The sequence below is a fragment of the Trachinotus anak genome, unplaced genomic scaffold (genome assembly GCF_046630095.1).
Source record: "Trachinotus anak isolate AG129_WGS33_773 ecotype Australia unplaced genomic scaffold, CSIRO_AGI_Tana_v1 ptg000013l, whole genome shotgun sequence".
Taxonomy (NCBI): Eukaryota; Metazoa; Chordata; class Actinopteri; order Carangiformes; family Carangidae; genus Trachinotus; species Trachinotus anak.
In genome coordinates this window covers 17,605,282-17,629,216 of record NW_027273864.1, presented here as the reverse complement: position 1 = coordinate 17,629,216, position 23,935 = coordinate 17,605,282, and the positions used below count along the sequence as shown (strand labels likewise).

Genomic DNA, 23,935 nt, shown 5'->3' with positions numbered 1-23,935 from the left:
GTTCATGCTGCTGGCTCTCCTTCCAAGTTTCGTAGTATACTCCAAAGCAAAATAACCTTGATTAGGAGGGATTACTGCAAATGCACTCCCACTATATGTTCACCTCAAGTTCAAAAATTCTTTTTTATTCCACTTTTTCTTCTAGACGTTTCAACATAAAACATCCATTCAAATTTTAAAACGTTCACCTCAATTGGACATTGGATGTATTCAGTTTTCGCTATATTTCATACAATCCCAAAATATTCAAGGTTTTTCCTTCTTCCCATTGAAATGAACTGACGAGATGTTCAAAATCTCCAGTTTTCCACAACTTTTCACGTATTTTCAACCCCTTCTACTCATTTATACTTTCAGCTACAAACTCAATTCAAAAGTCAGAGTTCAGAAACTTTCCTTCATTCTTGGTAACTTTTAAAATCCCATTCATAGTTTTTACACAGTGACAGTTCAAGTTTCATGAATGTTTCTGGTCCTTTTCCAGATTTTTACATTAGTGTGTATGTGGTGAGACATTCACAGCTAGAGTGAGGGACCTCACACACGGAGTGGGGAGAAGCTGTTCAACTGATATGAAAAAAAAAAATCGTTGAACTAACTAACAAATTTCACTCTACACACATCATTTTATGTCAGAACATGGGCGGTTTGTCTTCTTTCACACAATGTGGCTACCAAAGCACAGTGACTTACAGAATTTGAACTATGTGCCTCTGAGTGACTGGAGTACCACCCAACTGCCCCATTGGCTCCAATGTTACCTGACACCAGAAAATACAGAGGAAAACAGAGAGCATTTTTAAAATTGATGCATCTCCCACATTTATGACGCCACAATCATATTATTTTATATCACTGTGTTCAGCAGAGTCTCCTCTCTGAGAAAGTACAAAGTTTTAGGTGATAGGAGTTCATGTTTTTGACTGACAAGCCAGAGATTTAGAGGTGTGTCTCACCGTAATCCCTGGTTTAACCAGGTGTAACTAAGCAGTTACCATCACTACAGAAACCCTTAACTGCAGCTGGGCACACAAAACCAACTCAGATCAGCTAATTAGACTTGCACACACACAGGCACACAGATACACCAAGCTCGCTGAGGCTGCAGAGCAGAATAAGGACTGCCATCGCCAGATGCAGTCAGCAGGCTAGCTGTTTAACACTCAACAATGAGCAGGTTGGCGGCAAGTGAACTTTTGAATTAAAAATGTAAATATAACACCCAGGGCTGTGCCGATGGACGATGGTCTTGGTGATTGATGATCATCAGAGCAATGGCCAAAATGCCTTATGCCTTTGCCAAAGTCAAGATTATTATTGTCTTGTCTTCCCATTAATGTATTAACTTATTGTTATTATTATTATTATTATTATTATTATTATTTGTGTTCAATTAATATTGAATTTAATTCGCCGTGCCATAGTTTTACACTGGTTTCATAGCATTTAACCAATGTTTGTAACACTGACACACGCACACATACAGTACACACTCGGATTGTCATTTAAATGCTGTTTATTGTGTGTAGGTACTGTGCAGTGGAGAGGAGAAGGTCTATAGACAGACAGGCAGTCAGACAGACAGAACATGTCACTTAGTTCAGTTTCTTAGCTGCTGCTTAAACAGCTGTTTCTGTGCTTTTGCCCCCACTGAGTGAATATTCTGAATGCTCTGATTATTAAATGAAAATACATGACATTTATGCTTATTTTGCTCTTAATTTTTAGATAGATAGCCTAAAAGCCTGCCTACTGCCAATATGATAATGATCAATACCGTTTTGGCAGATTGATGACTGCAAGAGAAAGAGTGACCAAAGAGCGAGTAAGACAGGTCCGTGAACTTGGCAGCCCACAAATATTTGTTTTGAAAATGAGAAAACCAATAATTTAGAAATAGGGAAATTTTTTTTGGTCTCATAATTAAAAAAAAAATTACAAAACAAACTGTTATCTGGTTTTCCTTAATATGATTATAAATGGAAATTGGGAATTGAAATGGAAACCATCTTTCTCTATTTTGCATTGATTTTCTTTGGTCTGATCTGGAAGCTGTTGTATACTACTAAGTCAGGAGTATTACTTAGGTGCAGGGGTTTTGAGCCATGATTTTGAGATGGATGTAAACACAATATCTTTGCAGGAATATGCAGGTTTTGTTAAAGAACGGTAATGAAATGGAAATGCCTGAATGAAATGATTGAAAAGTGGCTAATGGTACGCCACTAGTGGTGGAACGGCTTATAGCGATATGCTGCTCATGTTCCAATGACAGGTGCTGCTTGACAGTGGTAGGCCACGACAGCCAGCCAGCCAGCCAGCCAGCCAACCAAATAATATGTGTATTATTTTTAGCATGACAGTAACATCAACATCAGTCAAACTTTGCTTGTAACTGGTGGAAAATTGGGTGTTACAGAATCACCTGTGCTACAACTAAACCCATTCTACACTGATGCAGTTGCTGCTCTGTCAGTCTGCCTTGCATCTCAGTGCACTTAATTTCAGCACACTTTGCTGACAAGTACTATCAGAAAAAATGTCCTTTAGCTTCTCAAGTGCAACTGTGTGTTACATCTTTGATCTTACATCTTTCCAAAAACGTGTTTGTGTGTTCTTAAAGGAATGTAAACCGGTGTACAGGTCAGGGTTAATTGAGCACTTTCTTCCTGAGCCTGTCTATAAAAAGATTGCATTTTGTTCTGTGTCAAAAGTTCCTGGTCCTCCTTTGCACCCAATTCTCTGAAAATCTGTGGGTTTGTGTCAGCCTGTGACAACTGTTTAAGTTGGGAGAGAGCACAGAAGAAATCAGCAGGAGAACCGCTCATTTCTCACCACACAATCTTCACTCCAACTTCTAATTTCCTGAGCAAATGTTACTCACCAGTCTTTGGCCACAGAGAGGGCCTGATAAAAGTTGGTGTGGGTTTGAAAATAATGTGAAAAAGCTGTGTCTAACTAGGCCATGGAAACTTTAACACCATCCACTTATGTGCCTTCACTGGAGGAATGATGATCATATGGTCCACCATGAAAAGATTAGGCTCCTTCAGGATGCTACTTAAGACCTCTTGTTAATGTAATAATTACAGTAGTCTAGTTATTAAGGATTATGAATACTGCTCACTATGTCATTTTATAATTTAATCATAGATGACTTTACACTGCTACCAGTTTAATTAAGGCTAATGTTTTATCTAATGCCATTTACATTGCAGGGTTTTTGTAGTGGATTGCATCAGCTTATACATGTCCTTAATAAAGTAATAAATAGTATATATTTTAGAGTTTTAGAACAGTGAAATTACAAATAGCAATGTACATTTGCTGTGACCCAGCAGACATAACTGAAGCCAACACTTTGTAGTTTCACCTTGACTTTTAAGTAATATATATATATATCTATATATATATATAGATATATATATATATAGATATAGATATATTTCTTTTTTCATCCAAAAATAACCAATTTACCCTCTGAGAAGAGAGTCCACAACAATGAAGAAAGGTAATAGAAGTTAGTATGTTACTGTTAGTAGTAGTTAGGTATATTATTGTTTTAAAAGTGGATCTGACCTAAATTGTTGTGTTGATTGTGTTTATACCGCAGGCTGTTTGTTTAAAGTCATTTGGTTTCCAGTACGCCACACCCACCTTTCATGAAAGAGCTTGTTTGGGGTCATTAACATAATAACAGCATTATTCCTGAGATGCTGCTCCTATTGGCCGACTCTACTTATGGTCCCTTCCCTTCCCTTGGGAGGTATCCACAGACTGAAAGCATTCTTCTATCTCTATCTTCTTTTTTTTTAATGTGACATCACACTAAGGGACAAAATGGTTTGTTCAAATGGTGTTAAGTTCAACACATTGAAAAAAATCAGTGGAACACGGAAAATCCAGTCATACCTGGGTATGACTTTAACAGAGCAGAACTAGTTTAGATCAGAGTATGATTTGTAAATTTGCTCTGCTGCAGGAAAATGATAAATGACATTATATTGTACCATTCACTGTATTTTCTTCTATTATTGGTTCATTTCCATGATTGAAACACTTTTGATGATAAGGATAAGCACTTTTAAATCTGTCAGCAGGAAAGCAGTTTTTACTGTTACAGGCTACAGTTGTCAGTAATCACATAACCAGAAGAGAAATTCAGGGCAAAATACTTTAATAAACTGATGGGATTTCCTGTGGCTCACAGAAATATGCAAACATGTGTTTCTGTTCCTGGGCTTTACAGTAAGTTGAAAGCATCTGTAGTGATTTGTAAAGGACTATCAAATGTTTGGACAACATGGTGATTTCAATACTGATCATTTCTCACTTCTCACTTCTGTCAAAAAAAATATTATAGCATTATGAAATCCAATTAACTGCTTACCTGTATTGCAGAATGAGTATAGTATGCCTATGCAAAGTCTTATATAATCTTTTATAATTCTATATTTTTCTGAATATTCATCTCTTTTTTTTCCCCCACATTCAGCTTGGCTCAAATGAGGGATACTCGAATATTTAGCTACATATCATGTCTTGTGCCACGTTAAGTGACAGGCATGCTTTTTTTTATGCATTGGCTATAAACATATACAGCATTTTTTGGACAATTCCTGAACATAAACACATGCGTTAACACTGTACGTTTCCTGTAGGAAATGACGTTTCATGTTGTTGTTGGTTGTCAGGTGTCGGTGAGCAAAGAGCACACATGTCAACACTGGTTGCAGTACGCCGGCGGCTACGCATGACCTTACTGAGTAACTCTCAAATTACTCATTTGACGCCACTGAGGTAATACCGTCAAATAATTATTTCCACTTAAGTCGTCCGCACAGTTTCACTGTCTCATTTACGGACAAAACATTGTCGTTGTAGAGAATGTAAATAGCCTCTGTGAAGGTAACGTCAGCTTTCATTTTGGCCTGATGTTTCACCATGGTTTTAACATAATAATGTCTTATCTTATTGATGATATTCCATAAATATATTTACTTGATAAGATAATTGGTATCAGTAATGCACCAGCCAAGCCCATTGACGTTGCCCGTCATTTTCAGGTTAAAAGGTATCTGCCCAGAAGTGTCTTGCCTGACGTAACAAATGACTTCACTTCAGGGTCCATCACTGCCAACCCTGCCTCCAGCTGCTGAAAGGCGAGGCTGCTGTAAGCACACGGCTACCCTCTGCTGGTACAGTGTCCACACCAAGCAACCAGCTAATTGTCTCCATATGCAAGCTGCAGCTGTGGATCTGCACCAGTCTTCTGTCTACTGAAGAATTGTTTCTTTCATGCCATTATTAATTTTATGTTTACCATTCGAATTTACACGCATTAGATTGGTTGTATAATCATTTTTAGTGTAGTTCAATTTCGCCATTCATTCGGAAGAATACTGTAAGAATCATTGTATCACATATGGGCATAAACAAAACTCAAACTATGACAGATCTTATCTGTACCTCAGATTAGGGAAATTAATCATTGGTTTCAGTATGACAGGTATTATCATCATACTAAGCCTGTGACTGCACAGGAAGTCATCTTGAGGGAAGTAAAAATAGACACAAGGGAGATTGGATGTTGTCATATGAATATTTCACATCAGTAAAGCCTGAGAACTTGTGTGGGATGGGGCCTCTGACAAAATATGTGAGTCCTGACATCACCCTTCACTAAATGAAATATGAGTCCCTCCACCTTGATGATGTCACTGCCTTGAAATGCACTGGCAGGTGGTTTTTTCATGCACTCTGTGAAGTTTAAATGAAATGTCTTGTGCAGTGCTATCTGACAGTAAAATGAAGGGAAGAAAGAAAGGAAGGAAGGAAGAACCTTCATGTGATTTAAGCTGTAAAAGGCAGAAGTAGTTAAGGTTCATCTTATGTAATCTCATCTTTGTGTGATTTGCTGTGGATGCGGGGGTTTCTGTCGTGGCTGACAGTGTAGAGTGTGGTGCAACACTTTGTTTCACTGGCCACACCTTTCCACGCCCCCTAACAACTAGCAGTTACAGCTGAGCCACACTTAGAGATATAAGGGAGTCGCCAGCTGCCATGGAGTAAATTAACTCAGGGAGAGCACAAGTATCAGACTTTACGGAAACATGTTATGGACAATATTCTTACTTCTTAATGGACTGCTTTTACTAGTTCTTCTTTATTCCACTCGCAGAAGGTAAAGTCATTTATTAATGGTTTTTTTTTTCAGACATTAAATTATTAGCAAAGGTTCATTTAATAAGTTGTATGAGTCTAAAAGTTTGTAAAATACAGCAAGAGCCTACTTTGCAACTGTTAAAATTAAGAAAAACTTTGCTATTGTTTTTTAGTTAAACACAATTAATATTAATCAAATACATCAAGGAATAGTATAATAATAGTAGATATATTAGAATCGCACTTTTTGAAATTTCATAAGTGATAAAATTAAACACACAGAACCTCACTGCATTCAGCATTGTTTTTAAACAAGATGATACAATGAAACAAAGAATTATTGTTGTTACCTATACTGTGGTCAACGTGCTGCATGGCGTTTCAGCCACAGAAAGAACGTTCTCTTCACGTCAACGCCTAGCTTCTTGGTTGAGATTCACGAATAAATGAAACACAGATAATCCAGCTCTATCACATTGCTTGAATTTTAATGAGTTTCCTTATACCTGTCAGACAGAAAAATGAGCCACCTCTGGACAAAGGTTTCATTCCATGGTTGGGGCACGCGCTTGAGTTTGGAAAAGATGCCTCAAAGTTTTTGGCCCGAATGAAAGAAAAACATGGGGATATATTCACAGTAAGTTCTGATAAAGATTGAGTGTGAGTGTTGAGTGTAATCTGAATATATCTGAAATTTGTTCTGCAGAGGTAAGCACAATTATTTTATCAATTATTAATCATTAATTAATTATTTTTCCAATGTAGAATAAAGTGTTTCACTGAACAGGATTTCTAGCAACTGGTTATTCCATAGAGTTTCATATTAAAAGACTGAAACCTGGAGTATTTTTTAGGATAAGGGAACTCTAAGAAGATCTGGTTAAAAGGAAGCAAATGAAAACAAATGAAACTAAAATGATGTCCCCACAGGTCCGTGTTGCTGGTCATTACGTGACAGTGCTGTTGGACCCAAATTCTTTCGATGCAGTGATAAATGACACCGTGTTCTTGGACTTCACCCGCAACAGACAGCAGCTCCTGAAAAGGATCTTCAGTCTGCAGCTGCCGAGCATCACACCTACAGCAGAGAGGAAATGGATGGAACAGTAATTAAATCACCTTTTAAACTTAGATCTCTAAACAATGACAAAAAAAAAAAAAAAATCTGTTTTAAGTTAGTTTTGCAAATTTCAATATCTTATTTGCTTTGCATTTCCTTAGGCATTTTCAAGGTCTCCGTCTGTCCAAGCTCAGCAGCTCCATGAACATTCATCTTCAGAACCTGCTCCTGAGTGACCAGACAGACTGTGGCCCTTCAGGGTGGAGAGAGGATGGGCTTTTTAGCCTATGTTACAGTCTGCTCTTCAGGTAACGGGTAACATTTTACATACAGTAAATCACAAGGCAACAGTGTTTATATCATTTGAAAGGTTTTCTTAACTTAATTGTTTTTCACAGAGCTGGATATCTGACACTGTTTGAGAGGAGAGACAATGTTGCCACAGTCTACAAAGAGTTCCGCAAGTTTGACAGTCTCCTCGCCAAACTGGCTCGCCGCTCACTCAAGCGAGGTGAGTTGCACAATATTAAACAAAATGAAAACTGCCTTACTTTCAATTTTGTAATTGACCTTATATCCATACAGCACAGTAGGGTATTTATGAATTTATGCTCAATCTCATATAGGCGAAAGTGAAACGGCCAACTCATCCCGGGAGCGACTGTGGGAGCTGCTGTCTCCAAGCTGGCTGAACGGAGAGTCAGAGTCGAGCTCCTGGCAGCACAGCTACCATCACTTCCTGCAGGAGGAGGGAGTGGATGCAGAAATGCAGAAAAGAGCTTTACTGTTGCAGCTGTGGACCACACAGGTGAGAGCTGTTTTATTGTCTGTCTTTCTCCCATGTACTCACAAACCCACAAACACACACAAGGCCACACAATGATTCCAAAACATACAAACTCTCCACACCCAGACTGCATGCCTGAATTCCACTCCGTGGTGCTCAGCCTGCCAACAATGCAGAAGTGAATTACCTGCCTCAACCTGCAACTCGCTGCGCCGTTTTGCCAGTTGTAATGATATGTATCAGGTTCCGTGACACTTGTGTTCGACATTTAGTAATTACATGTGAATGTACTGCATAAGATTACTGTGTTAGTCAGCAGAAGTTGCTTCCTATTTTTCTTGAGTCACACAGTTTTAGGCACTGATCCATGAAAACTGTACTGTCAGTCAGGTTTTCTGCTGCGGCCTGCACGACAGCTCCACTGAAGACATTGTTTAGCACAATATATTTAATACTCTTGGATACTTGCTCTGTCTAAGACTTCACTTTGAGTTCATCTCTAAGTCTAATCTCACCTGTGAACAAAGCATCTTGTTCAAATATTATTTATTCGTTTAATTTATTTCATTTAGTTTCAGTGAAGTTGCCAGTATTAGCAATATTGACACAGGTGTGAATACAGGATTGTCAGTCCAGACAAGTTCAGAGCAACATGGTGTCATTGCTTGGTGCTGCCAGGTGGAGGAGATAGCGGGCTGTTTTATTGTCCTCATGTCTGTTGTTCGTCTATGGTACATTTAAATGTACTAGATTTATCCCTCTGTCAACATGGTAGCTTCACTGGAACAATGATTGTTTACCTAATAATGCCAGTGTACAGTATTTAAGCAAGGGAAGCCTTGGCCTGGCCACCCACAGGCTGCTCTGCTGGTTTAGGAAAGGCCGCTGGTCCTCCAGCACGTTTGTTTGTGCGTTATCATGTCTGTTGGGATAATGGAGCACACAGTCTCAGTCTGGGACGGAAACTGGAGCACCACTGCAGAGAATAAGGGGATTAGATGTGAGGCTGGTGAGAGGTACCAGAGTGAATATGGCTTATACTGAGGTATTGCAGAGTAAAGTACAATTCTAGGATTTCTCTGAAGCCACCTACAACCTCATCACGAGTCCTGCACCAGCTTGCAGTTTCTGTCATCTTTCTATTTGTAAACAATCAATGTTATTGAACGAAGCATATGTGGACCGAGATTGATTTATTAGTCACTTTCCTTGTAGGAGAAATTGTGAGTTCCTGTGTTGTAGTGTTGGTACACTCTCACCACCCCCACATATTTATTTGAATGTAAAAAGAATCACTGATAGTATCAAAAAAATCTACTTTATGGAAAATAAAGCAGGTCACTCACAGCCACATTAGTCTTTAGTGAGTCTTGCATTTGTAGCTTTTCTCAGTATACTGCACAGCTGCCAGTGAATCAACTAATACCCAAAAGAAAAAGTTTGACATTTGGGGAAATGTGCTACTTCAAATGTTGCAGAGAGTTAGATAAGAGGACTGACATCCCTCTCATATTTGTATGCTAAATATGTAGCTGGATCCAGCAGCCAGCCAGCTTAGCATTAAGACTGGAGTCAGGGGGGAAAGAGCCATCCTGGCTCTGTAAAAAGAAAATAATATCTACCTAACAACATGACTGAAGTTTACTAATTAACATGCTATGGCTCATTTGTTCAATCTGCGCAAAAGCTGGATGTAAAAACTAACACTAACTACATATTTAGCCTACTGGCATTCAAATAGTGTCAGTCTTCTCATTATCTCTCTGAGCAAATTTCTCAAAATGCCAAACTATTCCTTTAAAAACTCCTCATCCTGCAGTTGATAGGGTAATCAGACTAATATTACTTTAGGCATCAGAGCTGGTGATCAGAAGAGAGCAGAAAGACAATGTGATGCACCTCTAATCGCTTTCGGGCATTTGCCCTGGTTGTCAATGGAGAGCTGACCTGAAATGTGCAGAGGTAAGAAGAACAACTCCCTTAACCCACAGCAATTACTGTCTGACAGGCTCAGGTGTCTCTCCCTAAGAGGCTGACAGCAGTGTCTACAAAGCATAGATTGATTCACTGGCTTCTGCTCGGAACAGTCATATTCAGACAGCAGCATTAGAGAGAACTCAGAGAAAATGTTGGTTGAAATCTTCCCAAAGTAAAAAGCAGATGCATTACATGTCCATATATACAAAACACGTGTGCAGTTTTTCATGCTAGAAGATGTGAGTGCATGCTAAGTTGGGTATTTTTCTTTTCAGTGTAATGCTGGACCTGCCGCCTTTTGGCTTCTTGGCTTCCTGCTCACTCACCCTGAGGCCATGGAGGCTGTTAAATCAGAGATCAGATGCCTTAGTCTCCAGGACACTTCCCTAAAGCATCCCCCCATCCACCCTCTGGAAGAAAACAGCACACCTGTGTTTGGTATGTAACAGCTGCTAGCTGCCTTTTCAACTCCACCTCTGGGTTTGGCCACTTCAATGAGATGGAAACAAAGGCTCATTTGACTTGTTGGAAATAACAAGATAAGCGCAGTGTGCTGAAACAATGACAGTGACAATAAAAGTTTGACCTTTGATTCAATTAGATAATGATTGCCCTCTTCATATATTCATATCTGTGCAAATGTTTGTACATCTCCAAATTACGCCCGAGGGCACCGCTGATTTAACTCACGCTGACACCCCTCTGACATCATCCATTCTGCTGTCCTTTCCGTTCTGTAGATAGTGTCCTGAGCGAGACCCTACGGCTCACTGCTGCTGTAATGATCAACAGAGAGGTTGTGCAGGATAAGATCCTGCGCATGGCCAATGGACAGGAGTACCACCTCAGAAGGGGGGATAGAGTGTGTCTGTTCCCTTTCCTCAGCCCTCAAATGGACCCAGAGATACACCAAGACCCACAGGTACAAGTTTACACCATGAAAAGTGCATTAGGAACACACGAACAAATGCAGCACTGGCAGAATACATCCTTTGCGTGCAAGAGAGCAAGATCAATTCCCAGAGTTCATTCAGTTTATTTGTCCTCAAATGTTAGATGCGATAATTGCATATTATTTTTAACAGAAGATATGGAGCGGTACACTTATTGCGTTCATGCGTTCATGATATTATTCAGCACACCTGTGACATGTGTTTACATCATTTCTCTCTCGTCTCTTCTCAACAGATCTTCAAGTATGATCGCTTCCTAAATGAAGATGTTACAGTGAAGGATAAATTCTACAAGGGTGAAAAAAGACTGAAGTATCACACCATGCCTTGGGGCGCAGGGAGAAACGTCTGCGTTGGGAAAGAGTTTGCCGTTACAGCCATTAAACAGTGAGTGTAAAAATCCTTCCCCATGATGTGAATTAGGTTGTAAAAGGATGCATTCATGATCAAAGCATTTCCTGCAATTTCATCCTGATTACCAAACCAGACCAGCAAAATCCATCTCCACATAATATTCCCCCTATTATCATTTCAGTCTTGCTTTCATGTCTATCATCATTAGCAACAAGCTGTAATATAGTAATGGCCTATACTCTGTAATGCTCTGTATGAAGGAGGCTAAGGGTAATAGAGGACAGTCAGTTGGGACAGCGTGTCTTCGCCAGACATCATATCCAGTTACAGAGGTTAAAGGTCAACCCTTGTACTCTGCAACACACAAAAAAAAAGGGGGGGGGGGGGCTGTTATTTAATGTTGATGTTGAATCATTTATTTTTAGACATGTTGCCCTTTTATCTGGTTGGTTTATTTACTGGATGTGATTTTCTGTCTCATAATAATTTCTGGATTTAACTGGATGTGTGAAACCTGCATGTGCTCAGTCGTGCAAATATGAGTCTGACTTGTCGATGTCCATACCAGCTGTTCTAAACTGCTTTGCCTCTTGTGTCTCTAGATTTGTGTTCTTGCTGTTGACCCATCTTGATATGGAGATGTGCGACCCGGAGGCTAAACTTCCACCGGTTAATCCCAGTCGCTATGGCTTTGGGATGCTCCAGCCGGAGGGAGATCTGCAGGTTCGATACCGACTGAAGAGGACACAGCATAACATGTGACTTGATAATATGATGAAGTGTACAAATTGTTGACTGATAAATCTTTTTCTCATATGTACTATGTCACTATTTATTCTATGTTATATTAACTGAGAGCACCTATAGATCATGTTTAACTTTGATGCATTTAAGTAATATTTTTAATAAAAGAAGGAAAAACTAATTCAACTTGATATTTCTCGTTTTTGACAGGCTACAGATGGCCTCTGTACTTGGGGCTGCACTTTGTTGTATATTTCTAGTCTTTAGCAAAATGTGGAATACAAAATGACATTAGTAACTGCAGTGTAAGGCTGTTCTTGCCAAGTTCATGTTAAGTTTATTTATTGTCCTCTAATATTGTACTTAAAAACAATTGTGAGGTTCTTGTACTTTACTTGAGTATTTCCATTTCATGCTTCTTTATACCTCACTACATTTCTTGAGGGACATATTGTGCTTTTTACTCCACTTCATTTATTTATTTCACATGAAGATTTTAAATAAAAAATATTCAGGCTTAGAAAATACATTGCATTGTTAAAGATTAAATCAGTGGTTTTTAACCATTTTGGCTTGTGACCACTTACAAGAAAAGCAAGCTGTGGCCCCTTGTACAGTTTCAGATGTTTGTGAGTTGTTAGCAGTTCCACCAAAAGTGATTTCCCCTTAAAACCCATAAGATGGTTCTGTTTAAATAACCCCAGCCACAAGAGTTTAAAAGTCTTAGATTCAGCCCAAAGTCCAAAAACGTGAATACAAATCTATGTTGCAGAGCTTTTTCTTTGTTTTCTTCACTACCTCACTAATCATCTCACAGAAGCCCAGATTTCTGTTTTGACCCTTTGGTAAGGGCCCAAACCACTGGATACACTGGATATATAACAGTTAAAAGTCAAGCATTTAAAGTACAATTCTCCTTATACACTGATACAACAATAATGTAACATATACTAATCACTCACAGGGGCCATTTTCTGCAGAAACATCCTAAAATGATTTTTTTTTGGTAATGCTTCTGCACATTTACATGAGTAGGACTTTGAACGCAGGGCTTCTACATGTCATGAGGTATTTTTACACTCACGCATTGGTACTTTCACTCAAGTAAAATATCCATTAATCTTTCCTCCATCAGTACTTATAATGGGGAGTACAAATGGTGAACCCACCCTTTTCAATATAGGTCTACCATAAGGCCAGCTGTCATTCATTTTCGCTCATGTTGTTGGCTCTGCGCCTTCAGTGATCACACAGCCACCTTCGTGTGCACTACCGTTACATCATGCTTTTTATCTAACACTGCACCCAGGCCGAAATACCACCGCGGTGCTCATACAAAGTCTTTTTAATGGTCCAGCCAGGCGTCGAGACGCGGTGCTGAAAGAGTTAATCAGATGTGGAGGGGGGCGCTGAGCTGCCGTGGATCCACCTTCAGAGGGATGCGGCGCCTCCTCACACAGCTGACTGGGAACACAGGTACTTCTGTCCGAACGGGTTCCCGGCATACTTGTTGATCTTCGGGCGAAACAGCTGGGGCGATGTGCCGCGCAGGAAGCCGGCGGGGAGGCAGTAGATCGTGCTGGGGATCCCTCTGCCATGTCGGAGGCAGAAGAGGGGGAAATGGATTGGCTTAAGTCCCTGGCAATTGTAAACCAATAACGGCGCCTCCTTTTTGTTTTTTCGTTTAATGCTACTGCTTCATCTCCGTTTGTGCCAGCGGATTGATTGTCCACAGAGCGGTATGTGCCGGTTTGATTCAGTGCAGGATGACAACAACTCACCACGGTATTTTTTTTTTTTTTTTTTTTTTTTTAAGCTTGTTTGCATCTCTGGACTTTGAATCATATGAAACCTGTGAATTGTTCATAGATAATCAATGGCATGCAGGACTACTCTGCGTTAAAACTGCACCAATATGGAGCCTTTGAGTAGCATGAGGAATGCGTAACGATGCATTTGCATTCACAATATTGCAGTTTTGCATGATCAAACATCACACTGAGCTTATTACGATTCCCAGTTTAGCTGCGCAGAGGAGCAGCTGCAGTGTGTAGGCTGCACCGGAGGAGATGCTGTTTGTGGTACGTTAAATGCTAAATTATTATTATTTTTCTTTATCAAATTAAGGTCTTTTTACTGACTGTTTCTGCATGACCAAAAGCCGACATGGCAGCATCATCAATTATACATTCTCTGTTAATGTTTCTATTTTGTATGTGCCTTGCAATGTGTGCTGACATAATTCTTAGGCCTAATTGTGTTTGTGAAGTATTAGAAACTTTGTGCGGCAGTGATCAACGATCACATCTGCAGGCCTGAGGTGTCGCTGGGCTTCCACGCTCTCGTCGCGCACACATAAACAAAATGAAAAAGCATATGAAATGTGCACGTTGTGTCACGACCGCGATCGTAAATCGTTTATGAAATGCTCTTTGTCAGGGGGAGATGTGGGCTGTGAGATAGATATTTTCTCCTCGCTGCACCCCCCCCCCCCCCCAAGGGAGCTCGCCGTGATTCAGGGAGTGAACAGCGCTTCCTGGTGTTTCAGCACCATTAGACTGGACAGCGTTTCACTTTGTACCACAGTCATCACTGTGGTGTCCTGCATCCCCACCCACTGCACTGCATGGCCGTCAAAATGAGCAAAGATCAACCAAAAGGCTGGGGAGATTACTACATACATACACGCAAACAAACGGACATCATCACATCAGGGGATGCCAGCACTTTGTTCACTCAATGTGCAAACAGTTTGTGTCCTTAAGACTAATATTGTATTATTGATATAACATCATCATCCAAGGCTGTATTCATAAGCAGGCAAAGCAACCAACTGCCCTGGGGCACCAGGTCCCTACAGGGGCCCCAAAAGCCCAAGATTTACTCCATAACATTTCTGTTTTGCACAGTTAGATGAATCCCAAATATGCAAGAAATTTGCACCAGTGAAGTACAAAACTACAACAGGTCCTCCATCTTGTGGCCCTGGTTTTATAGGGACTCAGTGTCAAAATCTAGTTTGAAGGCCTAAGTTGTTTTAGTTTATATTTGTGGCTCATTTGTTGTAAAGTTGTGGTTTATCAAACTGCTTCATTTTTTCTGTGTCAAGTCATACCTGAGGTAAAATAGTATTACTCCATCATGGGAGAACTGAGGCTGCAGCCAGTGATTACTTTCATTATCAACAGGTCTTAATCAGTTTGTTGTTCAGCGTATAAAATATCAGAAAATAGTGAAACATAGCCATCGTTACTCCCTGAGGCCTAAGTGAACATATTCTATTGTCTTTCATTGTTTTAGCAACAGTAAAACCCCCAAAATGTTGAGTTTACCATCATAGAAAACAATCAAATATTCAATAGTATTAGTCACTGATCCCAAATATCTTTGTTGTCAACCCCATGAACAGAAAAGGCGTATATATGATTCTGCATCAGAGAAGATGATACTCTGATGTGATAACAACAGAGATAATAATTCAAAATTCACTACCTTTGAGCCCTTTAAACCAGTTATTTTCAATTCTTGTCTTCAGGACCTGCTGTTCCATGCTGAGTTTCAATCTTTGTAGGTTTTAAAGTAGTTTTGGGGAAAGTCGTGGCAAATTATATTCTATGAAGTTTCTCTCAGTTCCTGATTCAGCTGAGGACAGAACAAGATTAAGTCCCATTTCCATTCATTTTTTCCCTTGTTAACTCCTGACATGTGTGAGTCATTTCAAGAGCCCAACTCTGAGTGTAGGTTTATTGTTGATACAGGGAAGAATGAAAACACAGGATAATACAATAAACATGTGATAACAGTAGTAAATAGAGTAATATCCTATAATAATAATAATAATACCGTTTATCTGCCCCTTATTTCTCTTCCCTGGTCTACAGCACCCTGCAGTTGCTTGCTGGTTATTAATCTCAGGTTATAAAGTTTTGGTGGGAAATTACATTCAGTAAGGTATTCAGTAAGTTTGTTTAGCTGATGACAGAACAATGTTTAGTCAATCCACTTTTTCTCATTAACCCCTATATAAGTGAGTCATCTGAAGAATATCAAATTGAGATTATGTTTATTAATACAGTAGAGAGATCAAAAAAGAAAATAATTCAAAATCATACTACAGATGCTGCAATAACAGAAACTGAAATATCCTGTTCATAATATGCTGCAAGGATTGTTCCATCATTTTGCGACTGGGGCCATTTAAACCATTGATTTTAAATTCTGTTCATCAGGATCCTGCAATTACTTGTTGTTTTTTTAATCTGTCATCTAGTCAGAGATCGCATGAGAGACCAGGTGGGACAAGGACTGGAAAATACCAGTGGATTTTAACATTTTTTGGCTTGTGACCCCATAAAATGAAGAAACTTGTGCTGTCAGCAGTGACTGTCCACACAACACACAGTGACTGAGTGATTTTGGATCCTTGCATTGGTTAATTTAGATAATTGTAACAGGTTTTAGGAGGTGAATGTTTTTTTCCACAATAAAAGGGGAAAAAAGAAAAAAGTCAGAAAAAACAAAATAATTCTTTCCTTGTGGGGTCCTGACCTCCAGTTTGGGAACCCCTGTCATGGAATCCAGGCCATGAGCTAGAGTATTATTACCATATTAGTTCAGAATCTGATGACTGCTGTATTGACCCTGAGATTTTGGCTTTATCCTAGAATACTAATTATTTGTTTTGTTTGTTTTTTTGATTCCTTTAGAAACAGTAATGAAAGAAAACAGGACCAATTGTAGTCCATAGCCCTGGATGTTTGCCTGCTCCAACAACACAAGTCATCATGGAGAAATCCTTGGCAGAGTTAAATAAAGCTGGCTCCCGCTCAACGTCATCGCTGCCACCTGAACCAGTGGACATCATTCGCAGCAAATCATGTTTCCGCAGAGTCAGGCTGAATGTTGGGGGTCTTCCACATGAAGTCCTGTGGCGAACGTTAGATAGGCTACCACGAACACGTTTGGGAAAGTTAAGAGATTGCAACACCCATGAATCTCTGATGGAAGTGTGTGATGACTACAACCTTGAGGACAATGAGTACTTTTTTGACCGACATCCAGGGGCATTCACGTCAATTCTGAACTTCTACCGCACGGGCAAGCTGCACATGATGGAAGAAATGTGCGCCCTGTCATTCAGTCAAGAGCTCGACTACTGGGGCATTGACGAGATCTACCTGGAGTCGTGTTGCCAGGCGAGGTACCACCAGAAAAAGGAGCAAATGAATGAGGAGCTCAAAAGAGAGGCAGACAATTTAAAAGACAGAGAGGGAGAAGAATTTGACAACACTTGCTGTGCTGAGAAACGAAAGAAACTTTGGGACCTCTTGGAAAAGCCCAGCTCGTCTGTTGCAGCAAAGGTAATTGTCATTGGAGGTTAGGTGAAAGAGATGCGTGTGTGATTGGTTGGAGCAATCCTCAGCTAGTGTGATGATGATTTTTACAGGCTTGCAAACAGTAACACGAAGACGCCCACTCAGACATATGTAAACACATTCAAAGTTTACATTTTGTTAGTAGCATGGCTCTATGGATGGCAGTGTGGGTCTCTCTTTCTGTCTGTTGTTCAGTTGGTCCACCACTCTGGCCAATACATAAATATCTCAACAATTATTGGATGGATTGCCATGAATTTTTCATTGTGCCAAGATGTGGTGATCCCCTGACATTCCAATTAGCACCAACTTGGTGCTGACATCTGCGATTTGGAGTGAGATATCTTGAAACCCGTTGGATGGATTGCCATAAAAATTGTACAAAACCTTCATAGTCTCTTTAGGACAAATTGTAATCACACTGATACCTCACCGTTTCCTCTAGCGCCACCTTCAGGCAAAAAATTGAATTTGTCCAACACACAAGTGTATGACCAAATTCCTGCAAACATAATGAGTTCCCACCTGCCTCAGCTGTGCTTCGTATTTAGTGCTTAGTACCAAATGTTAACATGTTAACATGCAAGATGGTGTGTATAGAAAAAACATTAAACTTACATCAGAATGTTAGTACTTTATTTGTGAGCATGTTAGCATGCTGATATTGGCATTTAGCTCAACATCTGTGGTTGTCCTATTTTAGTTTTCAGACCTTAATATGGCTAACATAAAGATGCCTGTGTACAAGTATTCTGTGTGAGTAACATGGGCAAATGAATGTAGGTAATTTACTTTTCTTCGACAGGAAAACAAAAGTTTCGCATCAATGACAACTACTCACACTTTTTAAAGGACCGTTATAGTTTCACAAAATGTGTTAACGAGGACACAACTGTGTGTTGATGTCTTTTTTGTTTTTTCTTGGATGTGCGTGCTATTATTTGCCATTATTGTTGTTTAAGGACCAGAAAAAGTCTTCAGCAGACAGATGGATTTAGTAAGAGCAAAAACAGCTAATGCATGCATTGCAATTAACCATCTTTAAAACATGACTCAAGGTTCATTATCTGTCTCCTCTGTTCCAGTCTTCAAACTTCTTGCAAAAGTCCAATGCTGTATCATTAGCTCCCTTTAGAAAATATGCCTTGTTCTCCACTGCAGAACCATTATACAAACAAAAACACCTTCAAGCATTTGATGTTCAAATACGCACGCATACATGCATGCTTACACTTTGTCAGACTGGTCATGCACCTTTAAATCACTTCAATATCTCTTGGGTGCCCTCTTTTACAGCATTAAATGCATATACACATCTCTGAAATAGTACCTGAATTCTGTCAGTTGTTTGTTTGTGACAAACCCACCCTGAATTCATCCTGAGACAACTGAATTTGAGATCTTCTGCAGGAGGCTGAGATTTTGAATTAAGATTTTGTGCACATAAAGAAAATATCAGAAATAATTCAGGATTGTTTGAATCATTTAGATAAACCAGTGTTTTTGATCAATAGAAGATGCCTGTGACATGTCATTACTGTACATATTTTAATGAAAAAGTAGAACAAGAGAGACAAACCCAGAGAGGGTTAGTTAGTACATGTGGAGTCAATTATTAGTAAGAAAGCAGTCAGGCCATACTGCTCAAGCAATTTATTAGCGAACTTAGTAAAAAGAAAGGGGAGAGCACAGCAGCTGCTAGGATTTAAAGCAGTTGTGTGTTAAAAAAATGATGCACTCTTTGGCTGAATGAGTGTTTTGTTTGTAACAGCAAAGAGTGGGATGCCCCTGGTCATAATTAAATGTTCAGGTCCTCACTCTGCTGCACATTATTTCCTGATTTGAAGGCCACATTTGGTGACTTCTATCAACTGTGCTCACCTTTAGTCGGTGCACAAAGACCGAGTTGGCCCTCAGCAGGCCTTTCAGAGAGCCACACCTGCAACCGCAACCTGGGAGACCACAGCAGTGTTAAACATGAGCAGCCTTTGATCACTCTCTTCTTGGCTGAATCGGAGGGATCAAAGGGGAAGCTGTCTTTTTCCAACGCTGTTTTAAAAGCGGCACCATGCCTTTTTTGGCTTGAAGCAATCAGGAATGGGAAATGGAAATGAAACTATTAGCAGTTTGGCTGATGCTGTTACGGTGAAGATTAGTGAGAACTGTCAGCGCTGCTCCACAAACAGACTGAGTGCTGTGAGTCTGTCAGTGAAATGTCTTCTTCATAGGAATCAAAGAGATGTAAAATCAATGTTTATTGCATTAGAGCTAAGAAAGTGCTGTAGCCTACAAAACGGAGATGACCACTCTGAGTCAACTATACGTTGCTGTGTCCATTATCACACCCTGATATCTGCAATTTATCAAAATATCACTGAAGAACAGTTTTGACGTGCTTAACAAGATGGGTGCTCCTCACTTTGAATAATGACACAGCAAAGTGCTTATGCATATTGTTTCCTGCGAATTTGTACTTCTTAATAGCCACTCATTGATGGGTGCCAGCAGCTTACAATCAAATGTTCATCATCTCTTCCTTTGGCATCAGTATAAGCCGATAGCAAAAGATGGAGTGCAGAGCAACCTCGACACAGTAAGAAGCAGAGTTTATCAGTTCCTAATTAGCTTAAAAGGGCAACGTGAAACCACAGACCAAACTACTAATAGCACTTTTGGGGGTCGATGTATTATGCTAGTCATTTTTAAATAGGCTGGAACAAACTGTGGGCTTGTTGAGTGGTCCATCCTTGACCACAGACTCTCCTAGTGTTAGCTCATCAGCTGTGCTCTCCTATCCTGGTTCAGAGATGGAAATGTATGTGTAACAGCCCATAAACAGATGGTGAACGGTAGAGACAAGTACAAAACAAATGGTTACCAAGCAACAAAAGTACACTTTTGTCATCACTGAAGGAGTGGGTACTGAACATTAGCAGGTTTGTTTGTGTTCCTGTGTGTGTGTGTGTGTGTGCGTGCGGGTGCATGTGCATAAAATTGCACTTCTGCTTAGTTCCTGTGCCTGTACAGAGCAGCACAAGAAAGTGAGTAGCTGCAGTATTTGCCAGGATTTTCAGGGAAGCCATTGTTGCTGCCTGTGTTCCTTCTGCCCTGTCGTCCTTCCTGTCTCTCTATCCTCTCACTGGCTCATATCTTTGCTTCCTTCCTTCTCTTCTTCAGGCTCCTCTGCTATACCTCCGACTAAATGTCAGGGAAATGTCACATTAATTATTCTCCAGGAGACTTTGGGCCCAATTTGAAGCTTCCCTCTCTCTGTTTACGTTCTTTGTCAGCCACAGCATTGTCTGTCTCTTTCTGTCTCAAATCAGATTTGAGTCACCATAAAATAGGATTGTGTCTGACCGCTGGCAAAGCAGTGCCTAATCGTCGGATTGCTGCCAATAAAAGGCTTTCCACCTGCAGCAGCATTTATGTAACATCATATTAGATTTGACTGGTTTCTGTCATTAGTAATACCTACTATTAGAACTAGATTAGGAGCATCAGAATATAACTTAATAGGCAAATAATCCTTCTTTAAACTCACACATATAGACAAAGCATTAATTGAAAAAGAAGTGATATAAATATAAATGTCTGGAGTGATTATTAGGCTACTACAGTATAAGATTTACCATTTTGAGTACTTGTGTACTTTGAGTACTGAGCATTTCAAGAGCATTAGTCAAAATATTTGTCTTTCCCAGACATCCATCAATGAAGGACTCCAATACACCTAACCTGACTGTAAATAATCACATTGAGACAGAATTCATGAACATTTTTAATATTCTGCTTGATGGTTAATAGACAAATAGAATCTAGTATCAACACTGGTTTGGCTTCAACCAAAGCCAAGCATGAATGTTGCTGTCATTCTTGTCCTCCATGCATCTGAAAATGGATTATGGCCACTTCCTTTTCTGTCATTGGGCATTGTGTTTCACATGGCAGGCAACAAATTCCAATTATGCTCCTCTCATGTCACACTGAAGATGACATAAAAAACACGGTTTGGCTATAGTCCTACTCATAAATCATTCTGCAGCAGAACCCAAAACATGACTGGAATCTATCACTATCTCTGACAGCTGGAAAGTCAAAGCCAATCAAACGGATGTTGATGTATAGGAAGTAATATAGGAACAAGACTAGAATGCTGTGTCTCAGTCGGGGCTCCATCATTCAGAGTCTGCTTTTCTAGACTGATTATCTCCCGACAGACCAGTGATGTGTCCCATATTAAAGGGCCCCAGTGTCTGTAGCTTTCCTTTCCACAAATTTGCCCAAATCCTATAAACTGTTGTGTAAGTCTGTAGAGTCTGTTGAATCTGAAGCATCTTAGCAGTCTTCATCAACCTTTCTTAAATCTCTGGAAGGTAAGAAAGAGGCACGGGTTCTGCCTGTACTTGGTATCCTTATGAAGGTCCAGCCCTGAATTGTTTTAAATAGCTTTGAGACAGGTTTTACAGAAGATGAATCTTGTCAAGGTCAATGCCAATGATCTGCTTTTCACAGGGAGTCATAGTTTTAGATTTCAGTGATGCTTTTAGCACAGTTCATCCAACTCATCTGCCACATCATCTAAAATCTTGAGCAGGTCTTAAAGGTAAAGTTCAGTTTTAAACTTATTAGGTCTCTATGACAGAACCTTCTCTGTTGTAAGTGCAAATTCCTGTTGCTATAAGTTGTAAGTTTGTGGTTCTCCGAAAGGGTCCATTTTTGGCACACTCTTGTTTTCAATTTACATGCTTCCTCTCAGTCAGGTGATACAAAACCATGGTATTTCATTGTTGTGCAGGTGATGCACAGTTATGTACTGTATGTTACAGTACTATACAGCGGTCCAAGCAGTGTAACTAATTCTTCACACCATCCTTAATGACATCAAATGTTAGTTGTCCATCCATTCATCCATTATCTGTACCACCTATCTGTACAGGATCGCAGTATAGGTTGTTTGTCCCTGTGCGTGTCTTTGAACTGTGGCAGGAAGCCGGAGTACCTGGAGGGAACCCACACAGACACGGGGAGAACATGCAAACTCCACACAGAAAGGCCCCAGGAACCGATAACCTTCTTGCTGTGAGGTGACAGTGTCAACCACTGCACCACTATGCTGCCCAATGTTAGTTGTCCCAAAACTTTATGAAAACTTGGTGACAAATAATTTTAACCTCCTCCTACACTACTCCAATGACGATATAAGTTTTTCATCCCTTCCCTCAGATACATCCCATAGGAGTGTACTGGCCCTTTGTCGTCATGGTAACAAGAATAAACATGCAGTTAAGGTGCTGTAATGGTCACAGCTTGGTTAGATTCAGCAAGTGGTTGTGGTTTAGTTTAATAAGGTCTTTCTTAAGGTTAGAGTACAGTCATTGTCATGGTTACAGTAATAAATAGTAACAAACTACACGTCCATTGACACAATAAAAATGTGCTTCTATTGTGTCCTTGATGTTTAAGCTGCAGTCACGGCCCAAGTGGAAAACAAAAGCTTACAGAACAGTATCAGTCAAAAACAAATATTCCTTAAGTATAAAAAAAGAATACAATCCCTCTAAAATAAAATGAAACAAAAATACAAATAACTTAAGAATTCCACAATATATTTTGCATATGGCATAAATAGCATACTGTATACAAAATATATATGACATATCATACACAATCTACACAAAACCACACAAAACATTATCTTGGATGGAATCTGTATGAACGAGGCCATGATTATGTAAGACAAAAACACAAACACTGCAAATTCATATTCAGAGAATAAAGTATATTTCTAATCACTAAACAAAGCCCACCAAAGAGTGGTTGCAGAGCACACTGATGAATAATTTAACCCCTTTGTCAAATTTGTTGTTATCATCCAACATTTAAGTTGGTGGGGATGGTGCTTGGGTAACGTTGCTGAGGTTGCTGCTACTTGGTCATGTGTTGTATGTGTCTGTCAAGTATCTACAGGATGCACCTTTTTGTATACCTGTCAGTCTTTCAGTCCTATATGTTACAAAGAACACAGAGAAAGAGAGCAGTAACATGGTGATAATCAAGTATCCCCTGTAACTCTTGCAGGAAGCTGCAGAGTGACCATGCGATACTGACGCCACACATTTGTGCTTGATAGGGGATTAAGGGGAAATAACATATCAGGGTTTCTCAGGTTGTTTGTTCATGTTGTCTGCGTTTGTGTGGTGCAGAGATATGAGCTGGGATCACGTGCACTCAGCAACTGAGTGCCTAAGTGATTGCTTTCATGCCGGTTGCTCTCTCTGCCTGTCACACTGTCTGCTTGTCAACAGCTGTGCCTCTGAGTGGTTGTGTCTCTTCTAACTTGTCCTGAAGTCAGATTCAAACGCAGCTATACAAACTCGACTACAACCTCTGAAGGTTAAAGTTGAATTCAACTCAACATCTCAAACATTCTTTAGTCCGTATGTCTGAGATTTATTTATAGATTTATGGACAAGGAAAGGCTATGAGAATTGATTAACAGCTCTGACCTATGACTAAT

The 23,935-nt window shown here is 39.8% G+C and overlaps 2 protein-coding genes across 4 annotated transcripts in view; both read left to right on the top strand.

Annotated features, from left to right (window-relative positions):
- Positions 1 to 6,027: 6,027 nt before the first annotated feature.
- Positions 6,028 to 12,429, top strand: ptgis (prostaglandin I2 (prostacyclin) synthase). 2 transcript variants are annotated; one of them, XM_071494149.1, is made up of 10 exons: positions 6,028 to 6,184; positions 6,679 to 6,802; positions 7,096 to 7,271; positions 7,387 to 7,533; positions 7,624 to 7,736; positions 7,852 to 8,033; positions 10,265 to 10,427; positions 10,730 to 10,911; positions 11,178 to 11,329; positions 11,899 to 12,429. In XM_071494149.1, exons 1-10 carry the CDS (start codon positions 6,114 to 6,116, stop codon positions 12,056 to 12,058), a joined length of 1,470 nt encoding a protein of 489 aa, XP_071350250.1. In that variant the 5' UTR covers positions 6,028 to 6,113; the 3' UTR covers positions 12,059 to 12,429. The 2 variants fall into 2 exon arrangements, with proteins under 2 accessions (XP_071350250.1, XP_071350251.1); XM_071494150.1 differs by having other exon boundaries at positions 6,051 to 6,184; positions 6,683 to 6,802.
- An 861-nt stretch (positions 12,430 to 13,290) lies between these two features.
- Positions 13,291 to 23,935, top strand: part of kcnb1 (potassium voltage-gated channel, Shab-related subfamily, member 1) — a 35,909-nt gene continuing 25,264 nt past the window's right edge. The window contains exons 1-2 of one of the 2 annotated variants that reach the window (XM_071494148.1): positions 13,291 to 13,779; positions 16,747 to 17,400. In XM_071494148.1, the coding sequence (XP_071350249.1) occupies positions 16,825 to 17,400 (576 nt within the window). In that variant the 5' untranslated portion in view covers positions 13,291 to 13,779; positions 16,747 to 16,824. Of the gene's footprint in view, positions 13,826 to 16,746; positions 17,401 to 23,935 lie in introns of both variants that reach the window. The other variant, XM_071494147.1, reaches the window with a different exon arrangement.